Genomic DNA, 15664 nt, shown 5'->3' with positions numbered 1-15664 from the left:
TGAGTATCATCAACCTATATCAAATTATAGGAATATTGCTATCATGTATTCCTAGTCCTTTTCTTTAGACTAGAGATTCACCATTCTTTGGTTTTTGGGCATCTTGGGGTTTAGATCAATATATTGCTTGAAAACCTGATATACTCTCTTTAGAAAGTTCCCAGGACTCTAATTTTTCTTTTGCCTAATTTCATAATTAGATACATCTTGGGAACTCCATTCTGGATTCCATGCAGGACCAAGACCGATAATTCCGAAGCCTTTCAGTGTCTTTAGTATCATCTGGATTCTACTACGGCTTCATGAGGCGCCTTCCCAACAGGGATCACCATCATGTTCTTTTTTTAATTTCTGCTCCATTGCACCACTCAATCGATGATTCTTCCAGTTTTAGAACATCAATCAATGTCTGAATATCTGCCCAGGTGGAGTTATGTGTTCTAAAGATAGACACAAACAGAAAATACATTTTCTCTGGGTTTTCCCTATAACGGTGCGACTGACATATGCAGAATTACAGTCCTAGTTACTGATCGGGAATTTGTTTTAGACTATTCATATACCTTTCAGTCACTCCTCCTCTGTTGACCATTTGTGCCCTCCAGTTGAATCGAGGAATGGTAGATCCCAGATGAACCCCCAGATTGTTGTCCCTAAATTTGGGATTGAGCCTGGCACCAACCCAATGAAGATGACCAGACACAAGGTGCAGAGATAACTTTCTTTTATTGAAGAGCTTCAGCAAAAGGGGTCCCAGCTAGCAAAATGCCAGGACCTCGAACAAAGGATTCATCAAGGTTTTAAACATTTTTCAGCATGAGATAAAGAAAATATTGTCTAATAGGCACTCTAAGGTGAAGGTAAAGGTTCCCCTCGCACATACGTGCTAGTCGTTCCCGACTCTAGGGGGCGGTGCTCATCTCCGTTTCAAAGCTGAAGAGCCAGCACTGTCTGAAGATGTCTCCGTGCTCATGTGGCTGGCATGACTCAATGCCAAAGGCGCACGGAACGCTGTTACCTTCCCACCAAAGGTTTTCTCCGTGCATTTTTTACATGCTTTCGAACTGCTAGGTTGGCAGAAGCTGGGACAAGTAACGGGAGCTCACCCCGTTACACGGCAGCACTAGGGATTCGAACCGCTGAACTGCCGATCTTTCAATCGACAAGCTCAGCGTCTTAGCCACTGAGCCACTGCGTCCCTACCAATAGGCACTCTAGGAGTTATCTAAAAGGCACTCTATTGGCTCAGTTTCAACTCTGTACCTTAACTGTATGCCTATTATGATATGCAAGACACTCGGTTCTCATTATCAGCCTTTAATCAATCAGTGCTTAGGCAGGCTTTACGTTACCCTATTTTCCTTTGAGTGCATGCCATAACTTAGCATTGGCACAACAGCTGACTCACCACAAGTACATGAATCATCTGCTCTAATGTGCCTGCTCTTCATAGCCATCTATCAGTTTCACCATCCTCTTGCAGCCCCCATCAGAGACAAAACTCATCTCTTATTTATCACTATCTTGTACTATACTTTCTCTCTGCTTTTTACCTCTCAGCCGTCCTATTTTTGAACACTGATTTTTGCAGATGAATAGTTCTGTAGTTCTCTTTTAGAAGAGAACTATAGTCATATTTAGAAATCACCTGAAAGACAATTTGAAGGTGAAGAAGAGGGGTTATGCCAAACATTTGGAGATCTCCTTGCTTCAGCTTTCAGCCTTCTGGGTCTATTATGACAATTGGCAGCTCCAAATCTCAACCAGTTCTATCCTCACATTGGCAAAAATAAAAAATAAAAATCAGAACACAAAATACAAGCTGGACGGATACGACCTAACAGACGACTCTGTCAAAGACCTTGGAGTACTCCTCTCAAATGATCTAAGTGTCAGAGCTCACTGTAACAGCATTGCTAAAAAAGCATTAAAAGTTGTTAACCTAATCTTGCGTAGCCTCTTCTCTGGTAATATTGAACTGTAAACTAGGGCATACAGTACAAAACTTTTGCCAGACCAATTCTTGAATACAGCTCTTCTGTCTGGAACCCGCACTACATATCGGACATTAATACAATAAAATGAGTCCAGAGATATTTCGCAAGAAGAGTCCTCCACTCCTACTCGCAATAAAATACCTTATGCCACCAGACTTGAAATTTTGGGTTTAGACAACTTACAACTTTGCCGTCTTCGGTCTGACCTAAGCATAGTAAATAAAATCGCCTGCTACAATGTCCTACCAGCCAATGAATACTTCAGCTTCAACCAAAACAATACAAGAGCACACAATAGATACAAACTCATGGTAAACTAATCCAAACTAGACTGCAGAAAATACGACTTCAGTAACAGAGTTGTCAATGCCTGGAATGCACTACCTGATTCTGTGGTTTCTTCCCCAAATCCCCAAAATTTTAACCTTAGACCGTCTACTGTAAACCTCATCCTATTCCTAAGAGGTCTGTAAGAGGCGTGCATAAGTGCACCAGTGGGCCTACCATCCCTGTAGCTGCTATTATAGCTGTAGCTGCTATAATGAAAATGATTAATGATATGCTTGTTCAGATTTTGGAAATATAATATTCTAAGCAAAAATCAGCAGTCCTGTAGTTCTGTAAAAATAGTGTAGCATAAATTTTGGGTTCTAGCCCAAGACTCATTTCACTTAGTGAAAAGCACTTTGAGGCCGGGAGTTTGACAGCCCTGCTCTAGAGGGATTCTATTCCAGACTGCAGGCAACAGAAAAGATGTGCTTAGCTAATGTTGTCAAATGGCATTTTTAATAGATAAAATACAATGTGTGCTCACCCTGTCAAATCTTAACTGATTCAGAATCAGAACAGAACTGGAACTTGGAGCTCTTCTAGTCCAGACTCCTGCTCAAGCAGGAAATCCTAATACCATTTCAGACAATCCTATACCATTTCAGATAAGTGACTGTCCAGTCTCTTCTTAAAAACTTCCAATGATGAAGCACCCACAATGTCTGAAGGCAAGCAGGATGGACAGAAATAATGGCAGCCAGGTAATGCTTCATGTAACCAAGCCATATGCCATGAAAGGTGGTAACCATTTATAGATGGTAACTCAGCATCTGGGCCTCCACCAACCAGGAGTGACATGGATCTAAAACACAGGATCAGGCTAACAGCTGTGCACTTTCTCATGTTACAAGATGGGATCATGCTTTGGTCAACTCAGCAGGACATGCCCAATTCAAGCCTAATTCAGAGGAATTTGAGCAACTTTGTCCACCAGAATAATTTTTATTTATTTATTTATTATTATTTTAAATTAGTAATTGTTTGCCAGAATAATCCTCAGAAGAGCTCAGCAGATACATTTGTGACCTGTCAGTTTAACCATGCTGTTGGCTAGCTAATTATCTTTATTCTATCTTGTTCTGACTGGCAGTGGTTTTGACAAATGCTTAAATACTGAATTTATATATTAGGACATAACTCATACAGTGTTTGAATGCCAATTTTACAAGAAAGAGAAAGATTAATCTTTTGGCTCATACATTAGAGAAACAGCCTATTGGGATCAATTCATTAAAATGCCATATTTTGTTTGCTGCCAGAACCCAAATATTACAAATAACATAGTCCCTTATATGAACAAAACAGTGCAATTGAGAACTACATACATAGATCTGATTGAGGTAAATTGTAGAGGGGACACAGAAATATGATTTAAAATTCTTTTTAGTTCTGCCTTTTGCTCTGTTTTATTACACATGGTCTTATCATGGTTCTGCATTTTATATTCTGGTATGCCATTTTGCTAATCAATAAAGTATTATTACAATATTAAAGGATAGGCTGTAGGGAGAATAGCAGAGGAAAAAAGTCACGTACTTTACCCCTGGACCACTCCCTGGTCCTTTCTATTGGTCAGCTGCTGCTACTGCTCAGGCTGACCAGATTTCAAAGCCTTTGATATTTTTTAATTCAAGAGTGTTTTTTTAAAGGTATCCCTGTGGTCCTTAACTAAGGAAGTCTTTAGATCCTAGTTAATTCCACAGCTATTTGGCACAGAACGATTGGTTCTTCCAACTGTCTGAGCATCAGAACACAGTCATGATTTAAAGTGGTATGCCACAGAATAGGCAATGGAGAGCATAGAGTGGAAATGACGTTCTCTTAGCAAGTGGTATCAAATGTTGCACTTTGACACTAGCCATATCAGGTACTTTTTGTTTTTATCTTGGGCTCGACATTTTCTAAGTAATGGTTTGCTTGCAGGAGGATTAGTCATCCCTCCCCCCCACACAAATAGCGTTGCATATGTTACTTAAGGAAGTTGGATTTTTGTATGAGTGGAGTAAATAGTTGCATTTTTGAAGTTTAGCATCAATACCTGGTTGGGCTATCGGTTACATTTGGCATTTTGATCAGGCCCAATCCATGGCAAAGCACTGAAGTAACAAATGACTGTATGCAGCCCACCTTAACCTCTATTCAGCCTTCCAAATAGTATAGCCAAGCATCCTGTTCATTTTGTAAGAATGCTAATGGCATTCTCAATTGTGGGCCATAGACATTCTGGGAAGCAGACATGAGGCTGAGCCTTGATTCTCCTATTTGAAAAACATTTAGCTTTTTTAAAGTCCAGGGATCAAGCACAGTGGGGGTACAATGACAGAGACAATAAAACTGAGTACTGTGTTTTGGTTGTTAAGTGGATCTCATAACGTACTTGGGAGAAAAATGGCAGCCATATATAATATAGGTTTCCTCGACTTACAACAATTAGTTTAGTGATTGTTCAAAGTTACAATGGCACTGAAAAAAGTTATGACCATTTTTTTACACTTCTGACCATTGTGGCAGCCCCATGGTCAAGTGCTGAAAATACAGATGCTTAGCAACCAATTTGTATTTATGATGTTTGCAGTGGTGTGGGATCATGTGATCACCTTTTGTGACCTTCTGACAAGCAAAGTCAATGGGGAAACTAGATTCACTTAACTGTGTTACTAATACTAATACTGCAGTGATTCACTTAACAAATGTGGCAAGAAAAGTCGTAAAATGGTACAAAACTAATTTTAAAAATGTCTCACGTAGCAACAAAAATTTTGGGCTCAGTTGTGATCCTAAATGGAGGACTACCTGCATCAGATTACCTGATCTTGCAGGAGTAGCGTGCAATCACCAGAATGTTATTTACTCTATAATAAAACAGTTCTAAGGTAGAGGGTAGAACTGAAAAAATATATAGTATGTAAGGTATGTGTATATAGTACAATATTCTTATGTTTATGCATTACTGGACCAGCTTTCTTTCTTATTTTTCTATTGGAGATATGTTTATCTCTCCCAGATCACTTATGTATATACATGATATATTCTTTTGTTGGGTAAATGGAACAGGGAATAGTTAATGATTTAACAGAAGAGACTGCACAGCGTATCATGAATCTTACTTGCCTAGTAACCTGAAGATTTTATACTCAAAGAAATATTCCAACAAGTCTAGATAAGGTGTTACCTATTTTAAGTCCCAAAGTTTTTAATATCTTCTTTATGGGAATTACTCTATCCTTATTCAAGGCCCAATGACCATCGAGCTTGCCCAATACCAAAGTCAGGGTATCTTATTTTGGGGCTTATATGTAACAAGGGTTTTAGGATGTTTGAAATCTACAAAAATAGAAGCTTCTAGGAACGCAAGAAAGCTGGTAACACAACCAAATCAAAAGAGCACAGGCAAGCAGGGAGAAAGAGAAGTCATAGGTATCTATGAAGGGGTGGATCAAATGCACTCTGTGATTCAGATTCTCTGTATTTCCCATCCATTATTTGTTTAGTTCATTATAATCTGTCAGCAGGAGAATTAATATAGATTTCAGAATTCTCACTGCTTCTTTTCTTATACTTAATTTTAAGTATTTTACTTAGGTATTTGTATTCTCCATTTCTGTCTCTATGTGACAACCAGACCAGGAAATTGTAAAATGGATAATAATTGCCATCTCCATCATGCCATCAGGACACTGGAATGTTAAAAATAACAAACAAGTTTGTTTATGCATATATATATATTAGTCAAGCATTTCCACATGCGTATCTGCAAAGCTGATGATAGTTTAACTCAAACTTTATAAAATGGCCTTTCTTTTGGGATATGTAAAAAAAAAAAAAATTAACCCCAGAGGTTCTGTTTTCTGAAAGTGTTTAATCATATGACGTATTTACATTTTGAAACCATATCCTTCTATATTCACCAGTGATATAATCAGCCATGTTTGGCAAATATGTATAAATGGAAATGTACATTAAAAAAAGTTTGCTTATAAACAAAAGGCACAGACTTGCAAATATTAACCTTCAGCATATGGCATAATCTCTGGAAAAGACAATTAGTAGGATGCTCTTTTTTTCGAGAGAACTATCAAAGGAAAACAATTGGAAGTTGCTTAAAGGCAACTCTTTCAGTGTTTTGTATTATAGACTGATGGAGAATTAATATAGATTTCAGAATTCTCACTGCTTCTTTTCTTATACTTAATTTTAAGTATTTTACTTAGGTATTTGTATTCTCCATTTCTGTCTCTATGTGACAACCAGACCAGGAAATTGTAAAATGGATAATAATTGCCATCTCCATCATGCCATCAGGACACTGGAATGTTAAAAATAACAAACAAGTTTGTTTATGCATATATATATATTAGTCAAGCATTTCCACATGCGTATCTGCAAAGCTGATGATAGTTTAACTCAAACTTTATAAAATGGCCTTTCTTTTGGGATATGTAAAAAAAAATAAAAATTAACCCCAGAGGTTCTGTTTTCTGAAAGTGTTTAATCATATGACGTATTTACATTTTGAAACCATATCCTTCTATATTCACCAGTGATATAATCAGCCATGTTTGGCAAATATGTATAAATGGAAATGTACATTAAAAAAAGTTTGCTTATAAACAAAAGGCACAGACTTGCAAATATTAACCTTCAGCATATGGCATAATCTCTGGAAAAGACAATTAGTAGGATGCTCTTTTTTTCGAGAGAACTATCAAAGGAAAACAATTGGAAGTTGCTTAAAGGCAACTCTTTCAGTGTTTTGTATTATAGACTGATGGAGAATTGTTAGACGATCATGTTATAATTCTATTGCCTATTTCTGTTTCTGTCTATGTTATTAGTAAGGGAAAAAAGCTATGGCTGCAGAGCTTTTTTGATGGTAAGAAAAACAGAGCTTTACAACTCTTGTTCAGATACGGAACTAGCAGAGGACCATAAATTAAGCCCCATTTCAGAAATATGGCAATAAACTTAAACTGACTGCAAAACTATTGACCCTTATTTTTTTGTTTCATTCAGGAAAATTATATCTTGAGAAACAGGAACAGCAATTGTCAAATTATAAGAGAATCTTATCTGTCCATCTGTTTTTACCATTTAATAATCAAGAAAAAACCCATTGCATTTGAAGTGAAAATATGAACATTATTTAATAACTGATCCTCTGTAATAAACAATTTGAAAATATTTTACAAGGAATCACACACACAATATTTTACAAAGATTTTAGTCTTTTTTAAAATTGTTCAACTCTTCTGTACAAAACAAAATTAATGTAACAAAAAATGAATTATTGGAAGAAAGCTTTTTAAGTGAAGAATGATAGGAATAGGATTCAAGCAGCTATAAGAAGAGCAACTTGACGTTTTATTTTTTCTTAACTTAAAATATAATATATATTTATAGATATGTATATTTTTCATTTTTTTTCTCAGATGAGCAGCACCCAACTAGACTACAGATTTACATACACTCCTGGTAACACAGCCAGCCATCTGGTCAAAGCACAGTTCCCATATACATAACCAAACACACACTAAAAAGCTACAAGCAAAATGACCTTGTCATTATCAGTAATCACCTCCTTGTCCCTTGACTTTGAAATCAAATTTTCAAGATCTTGTCAAGATCATGGATCTCCCACTTCCTTTCCTACCTCTCTACCCTACCGCAAATTTTGTCCAAACTGATTTTAAAAGAAATTAGGCATGTTAGGTGGTTTGAAAAATGACTACATTTCACCTCTGCTAATATGTCTTTATATGAAGAAATCAGCACATAGGGCCAATGGAATTTATTTTTACACAGTCCTTTACTTTTTCTAGAAAAAAAGTTTCTAAATGGGATTGAGAAGGTCAAATTAAGAGTCCCTTGCTCTCTAGAGCCTCTTCTTTGAAGATCCATTTTCTCCAAAGCATTTTTCCTACTTCTCTGAATTCAGGAAATTGGCTTAATCCAAGTTCATAATTCTTTGCATGGTTAATAATTACATGAGATTTTCTTTGCTGACGCTATCATGTCAATTGAATATTCATTTTAATTCTTCCAGTCTCATCATATTTTACTTTTTTTAGAACTATATTTTCTGCTTTAACAGATTTGGATAATATTATCATTCTGTTTCTTGCTTGTTTTTTTCATACAGCCTATGAAACATCTGATTTCCTCAGGCAATTGAAGCAAAATGGTCATGCTCTTGGCTTCATATTTCCCAACATATCTTCCCCTATCAATCAATCAGCATCATCCATCATCAGTGGGAAAAAAAAGACTGGAGGAAGACTTAATGACAATATACAAGTGATTCCGACTGGGACATAGCACCAACCATTCAGACTCTTAAGATAAGCTGCAGATAACACAAATTATGTGAAATGGACATTCCAGTTCCTGTTTACACAACCATTTCAAAAGAGCTGGTTGTTGCCTAACTCAGTTTATATTTACATATACATCTGAAGAGCTCATTTTCAGAAGGCAAATTTTTGCTACAATGGCAGGGAAAGAGCAAAGTATTTCTGTCCAGACCTGCACATATTGCAATATGATTAGCTCATGCACAAACATCGATCTCACCCACTCCAATCCCCTCTCCAAAAATTGGAATCATCAACTTGGGTTGAAAAATGGACCATCGTTTCATCTTCCAAATGCTAATTCTCTAACTTTGGAAAAGTTTGCTCAGAACTTTGCTTCGTTTTGTACTAGTTGTGAAAAATGTGAGAAAGGATTACCATTGAACATATAAGTATATAACAGGAAATTCTTTTCTAACCAGTGGTTTTTGCATATATCACAACTGAAGTAATTGGAGGCAGGGCAACATTTCTCCGACATGGTACTCAGTGATTCCCTGACTGATAAATGAAGAGGCTGAATCATGTTTGATATGTAGTAATCAAGGCAATATCTACACTTTGCTAAGTTCAATATGTCTGCTGTGGGTCCGTTTTTATGTTTCATTTCCAGTATTCTCTGTTCTGCCATCTCCCTTCCCTTCTGAACTTGAGTCTAGAATCAACTAATGGTGAGGGAGTTATTCAGCTAGAATTGTACCGACATTAAAAAAATGACGAGACTTTTACCAAGACTGAAGGTGAATGCATTCCAGCTTAAGCTGAACAAATGCCATAATTATTAGAAAGGATAATACTGTTCCGTAAGAGGTCATCTGCAGTTAGTTCTGTTATCAGCATTGCTCATATTTTCCTCTCCAAGAGCTTTGCTTTCCCAGAGAAACACTCATTCTGAAAGTTGAGAGTCATTATCTCTCATGGCAGCAGAGGTATATCAGTTCAGTGATTTATCCAATCTGGACCAAGCTCAGGAGAAACCAGTTCTATATGTTTTTAACAAAAGTGCCTGGGCATAGGAGCCATTGGCTAGAACCTGTAATGCAACTAAACCATCTTTCCCCTGCTGCCTCCAGATTTCTTGGCATTTCAGACTTAGAACAATAATAATTATTATTTTAAAGATACGTATTATTGGAGTTTTAAAAATGTGTTTTAAAGCAAGCAATTCTAAATCTAGGATGCAAAAGAAAGAAGCCAAAGGACCCAAGCAGTGCTTTCATTTGTGACACAAATGTCCTCTTAAAATAAGGATATCTAGAAACAGACTCATCTCAAAGAAGGAAAAAACAACCACCCATAGCATTACAAGATATACTTGCACCATTGTGAATCACTTAAGGTATGTTTTTAATCTGTCTTTGGTTATTACATACATAAACACATCCGTATGTGTATGTATATGTATGTAAACAACAAAATGTGCTTCATTGCGACTATAAAATTTCATTGGGCATGTTAAAACAAAACAAAACAACCTCAACATCTTGGAAGGCACCGGCCAAAAGTCAAGGATGAAAAGAATACCAATTCAACCCCAGCAAATTTTAGTTTTGAGCAAGAACAAAAAGTCTTGTAGCTGACCAAGAGGTGTGTCATGGCCATTAAGAATGGTGATAAGGTAAGGTATTCAAAAGCAGGGAAAGGCCATGTTATCCAATCAGCTTCTTGTATGAATGAGAAGCACTTCAGCTCCAGTATCATTTCTGTGTACACTTTTTGTGCTCTACATTTTTCCTTCTCTGAATATCTGTTGCTGATGAATATATACTGGCTCCAGAGCACTAGCCAAACAGTCACAGACAAAGTGGGGTAAGGAAGACAAGGGGTTTTACTCAGACTAACGTGGAATGAATTTGGGAGGCGGGGTTTCACTACAAACAGTTGCCCACATCACAAAACAATCACACAATTTGGCACAATTTTGTAGTTTCTGCTCAGAAGAGACCAGGGAGATTCTGAGATTCTAGTCACAACCAGTACAATTGATTATCACTGGTAGTATACCCAAGGAATAATGATGCTATCTTTACCATACATCAGAGTTAGGTTTATAACAGTTATGTAGTTAGTTACGTATTTATAATCTCCCAGTTTACTTCTGTAGAAATCTATACAAAGCCAATGAAGCAGAACTACTATCCTTAGCACCAGTGCAATTGTTGTGCATATAAGCAATCTGGGGGAAAATGTAGACTTGGAAGGAGAAGTCTTTTTAGTTGCTTACTTAAAAACGAAGATTCACTTGGGGAGGAGTTATATGTACACAAAGGAATTTGACTGAAGTTAGCTTTTGAGAGATTATGAATTTCCTAGTCTCAAGAGCAAAGTTTACTGAAAAGCAAGCAAGTGCACCCTTGGTTCTACTTCCAGATTTGTCAAGTATTTTTTTTCTACAATAGGTCCAAGCACCACATGTTTTCACTTTGCACCCATAATTATTACAGCAATATTATGCTTTTGACTCTTTAGATTATATTATGAGGACCACAGAAATCTTACTTCTAAGAACATCAGTAAATAATTTTGTCTGATATGCCTCCGATATTGGCTGAAGAATGAGTTGCATTTAACAATTGTATACCTTCCAAGCTGCACTATTGTTTGCAATTAAACAGCTGGTGGGGCCACTATAAATGGCAGATGCTGAATTAACATGTAAATTGTGAGATCAGGAGGCTTTTCTCCAAAATTCTGGTTTAGTACTAAATCACGACGCTAAGACCACAGAAAGTTTGATTCAAACATAATCTGAAGGTGTTAATCAAACTGGGTTGTCTTCCTCTATAGAAATCTTCAGGTTGAAGTAATGACCTACAGTTTGCTTTCCAGATTTTCTTGTAACAAAGCAAAGGAAATTCATAGCATTTGAATAATTCATAACAGGTGGCATGTTTGGATTAAAAGAAGTTTGGATTAAAGAACTGAGCATATGAAGTTGAAATGAGTGCATCACTGTGTATAATATTTTAGCAGGCTTTTGTAACAGCAATCACCCTTGTGCCAGAGGGGGGAAAAAAACCCACCATGCAGTTCTTGGTGTGGCAACCAACAGTTTCTCCCTGATGAAGTTGCATCATACTGTTCTGCAGTTCCCCATATTGTCCAGAAGGTTCTGGCTCTCCTATAACATCAAGCAGGAACAAAACAAAACAAAACAAAAAAAACCTAATCAAAACAAAACAGGAATCTTCTCACTTTGTTGGCTATTTCAAGTGTAGAGGCAGTGTATATTTGGCTGATGAGAAGGATCTTCTGGAATTGTCAGGGGACTGCAGGCATTTCAGTTCATAATGTGTAGCAAGATGTATTTGTTACCATATGTGCACTAGTTAATAGGCACAAAGACCGGTAACCTGCTCAAGACAAATCCTAAAAACAGCCATCTTTTTTTAGGACCCCAGTTGCATTATACTTTCTTTTAATTATTCAATCGTTGCAACCACTTAAAATAATTCCAGGCATGAAATGTACGCTTGCAGAGTCACCAGAGGTGCTTTGTAGAGTCTGAGCTTAGTGGCAGATATTTTAACAGCCATCATTGTGAAGCAGAGCATTTTCACTTCCCCCAGCTCAAGTACATAGACATTAAAGAGTGCAGGTAGGTTTCTGCACAAAGTCTATGAAGAAAAGCTTTGGCTATCATGGGTTCATGGGTTGGTTTGGCACACAGTGCTGTCTCCACCATGGTGGACAATATTCTTTAAGGTTTAGAAGAAGAGAAACTGAAGAAAAAAGACTTCATCTTTGTCTAAGCCATCTCAATAATTGGCTTATCTTAAAGATTGGATACTGCAGAGCCACCAACTGAAGACTTCATCGTGATTTGGGGAGTAGAACAGCTCTTAAAATAGCTCATATTGTTTTTTTCAATTGGTTCAAATGAGAAATGGGGAAGCAGGAAAATAATCAATGGGGGCTGCTGAATTTACACCATAATTGCATTCTAACTTGCTATTCATTTTTAAAAGATTGCTCAGTTGCTGCATCCTCCAACCATACATGGATTACTGGAATGGTATACAAAAGGATCTTCACACCCTCTTCTTTCTGCCCTGCTTGGTTTTTAAGTTCTCTTTACAGAATAAGCAGTTTAAACGAATAATACTGACCTTAACATTCAAGTTATAGCCTCTGCATTTGTGTATGTTTCTTTCTTGCTGACAATAAATACTATAATCTCTCAGGGTAAATGCTTCGAAATCAGGTGTTGAAAGATCTAGATTAAGGATGAAAATAATTCACCATTGATTGGAGATGGGATCCACCTATTGAAAGGCAGAGATAACGGTGGCCTTGGAAAACTGATAGTAAATTGGGTGGAATGATATTGGGGTGATCTTGTAAGATTACTTTGAGTCTGAAAAGCTACTGGAATTGGCTGAAAGGTTTGCTAGGTTACAGAATCAATTTGGCAAGACTACTCCATTTTTTCGGTTATAGTGATCAGTGTTGTTTCTGCAGTTTTCATTATTGGAATGGGAAGGTACATTATTTTCAGACAAAATAGTATCATCAGTATTGTTGATTAAATACTTTTAAAACCATAATAAAAGTCCTCCACAAGAAAACTAACAAAGGTCTCCCAGAATTCCACAGATTCAATGGAAAAATAAAATTATGGGGCCATGTTCTTTGTATTTGGCCAACAGCTCAATAAATGGAAAGGGGAACAATGAATCAAAGCTCAAGAATGTTCCCTGTGTGAAGAAGATCACGGTGGTTCATGCTTCCCCTTGTCATCTCAAAACTCTCTTTAGCACAACCTGATGTGCAGAGACACTGGAAAGGCAAGGATTGATGGAGGAAAAAAAAAAAAAAACAAGAACAACTTCTGGATTTCTGAGTAAAGAAAGCAACAATCCTCATGAGTGAATGCCAAGGTGCAGCCAGAATTGATGGGACTAGGCAGAAGTCATCCTCTAGCAAGTCTGGAGGGGATGATGATGTGCATAAAATAAAAAGATGGGTTAAGCTAAATGGGCGTTTCAAAGGCAAAATGCCAAGGGCAGCGAATGGTGACTTGCAGTCAAATAGAGAAGGAGTAACTGCAAGCATAACAAGATATTCAAGGAAGGTCTAAAGGAGGCCCCTCTGCCACAATCCGAGGTGTCTTCCTAGAGAAACAAGAGAGAGAGAAAGGTTTCTTTAAGGATACTTGCTTTTGCTGGAACTTATATACAGTGTATATACATGCATACATGTATTTGTATGTGTATATGTATATACAGTATATATGTGTGTGTGTGTGTATGAATGTATGTATATAAGTATATACTGAATGTATGTGTATGTCTCTCTCTCTCTCTCTCTCTCTCTCTCTCTCTATCTGTTTTCTTGCTGAAACTTGCTATATGTATTTTTAAATTTTGTTCATTTTACGCAAAATGTCCATGCAAACAAATCTGTTCATTATCCAAGGCCTTGTCTCCTCTATCCCTTGTTCTATTAGAACAGCTTTGAATATCTAGGATTCTGGAATAAACTTAGTTTCATAGATTCATTAGCAGGAAAAGAATAAATTGTACTGTTTTTAGGATATAGAACAAAGCAAAATGATGTTAAAAGGATATCCAGACCAATGTATACGTGCAATAACTGATCAAAATTGGATTGGTGCAGTCATTACAATGCCTCTTGTCATGCACACTTGTTTTCTCTTCTAGTCTATTATTTTCTTTAGAAAAAGAAACAATTCACAACCAGGAAAAAGATAATAGCTGTGTTAATGGTTCTAGAGTCCAATAACCTTTGTTCTGTCAGTTAAAAGTGAATATTTTCTAAAGGCAGAGGCACAATCAAATGTACTTAGAACGACTGTCAAGACTGGAACCAGCTTCTTTACGGCTTTTCTGTTTCATTCCCCCCACTTTTCCCCTCCTCTTCCCCTTCCCTTCCTCTCACCTTTCTTTTTCTTTTTTCACTATTTACCATTTCTCTTTATTATTTTTATTTTCTATAGTTTTTGCTTTCTTAAAAAATTCTTAATATTGTGTGTGTATGTATTCGCATTAGTTATCACTCCTTTTACTTACAGTTATATTATAGTCAAAACAGATGTGGGGACCCTTTCGGTAACGTGGCTTCTCTACTAGCTCACATTGATTGCGATCTCCTGGTGGAGCTTTGCGTTGCCAACCAAATGAAGCAGAAGATAAAGAACATTAGACAGATTAAAACGATGTGAATCAGAAGATTAAAAAATATGATAAAACAATAAATTTTAAAAAAAGATTAAAAAATAGAATACGAATACTAACAGTGTCAAGCTTTGAAGTGTATTCAAACTGCTTTGATTTTCACTGCTTTGCAGCTTGCCAACAGACCAGGGGGAAGAAAGGGAGAGACCGGTAGGTGCATTCCGGATGATAACAAGAAATGGCCTCTTGAGAACCAAGGACATTTCAGCTGGTATTCACCAGATCTTCCCACAACAGCACCTGGACACCTAATTGGACAATGTGACCTACACAAAAGGGGTGGGGGGAGGCAGGATTCTATAGTTTAATTATATTGAGTTGCCTGGGAATTCCCTGGAGCGGGTTTTGCTTCAGTCCGTGCCAAAATGATGTTCTCAATAAAGCTTTGCATTAAGAGATTGTATCATTTGAACAGTGCCTGCTTGTTTGGGTTTGTCAGTCGCAACCTTGACAAACACATTAAATTATCTCCAAATATTGAATTGTTATTCCAATCTAATTTTTGTTTTACATTTTCAAATACCAGACAGTCCTATGTCTATCCTTCCTCACTTTCTTGTTTTTGTTTTCCTCTCTCTAAAGTCTGTAGCAGGGGTAGTCAACATTTTTATACCTACCGCCCACTTTTGTATCTCTGTTAGTAGTAAAATTTTCTAACCGCCCACCGGTTCCACAGTAATGCATCACGTATCGTCATCTGTGCATGCCTCTCTCGCATCGTGGATTGGGTTGGGGGAGGTACCGGCTACCAGCTCTGCTTGTCTGTTACAGCTGGGTGGTGTGGGGGGAG

At 37.1% G+C, this 15664-nt stretch overlaps 1 protein-coding gene and 1 long non-coding RNA gene across 4 annotated transcripts in view; one reads left to right on the top strand and one right to left on the bottom strand.

The window, feature by feature from the left end:
* The window catches only part of LOC131190195 (uncharacterized), a 22167-nt gene extending 6503 nt beyond the window's left edge, over positions 1-15664 (top strand). Inside the window, exons 2-3 of the long non-coding RNA XR_009153255.1 lie at positions 8467-10016; positions 14988-15664. This is a non-coding gene — a long non-coding RNA (uncharacterized LOC131190195). The remainder of the gene's footprint in view (positions 1-8466; positions 10017-14987) is intronic.
* CACNA2D2 (calcium voltage-gated channel auxiliary subunit alpha2delta 2) overlaps positions 12830-15664 on the bottom strand; it is a 663083-nt gene continuing 660248 nt past the window's right edge. For 2 of the 3 annotated variants that reach the window (XM_058167293.1, XM_058167292.1), the window contains 2 exons: positions 14710-14786; positions 12830-13791 (listed from right to left, as the gene is read on the bottom strand). In XM_058167293.1, the coding sequence (XP_058023276.1) occupies positions 13663-13791; positions 14710-14786 (206 nt within the window). In that variant the 3' untranslated portion in view covers positions 12830-13662. Of the gene's footprint in view, positions 13792-14709; positions 14799-15664 lie in introns of all 3 variants that reach the window. The other variant, XM_058167291.1, reaches the window with a different exon arrangement.

This window comes from Ahaetulla prasina, chromosome 2 (assembly GCF_028640845.1).
Source record: "Ahaetulla prasina isolate Xishuangbanna chromosome 2, ASM2864084v1, whole genome shotgun sequence".
In the NCBI taxonomy this organism is placed as follows: Eukaryota; Metazoa; Chordata; class Lepidosauria; order Squamata; family Colubridae; genus Ahaetulla; species Ahaetulla prasina.
Note: the sequence above shows the minus strand (reverse complement) of the source record. Positions and strands in the feature narration are given on the sequence as shown.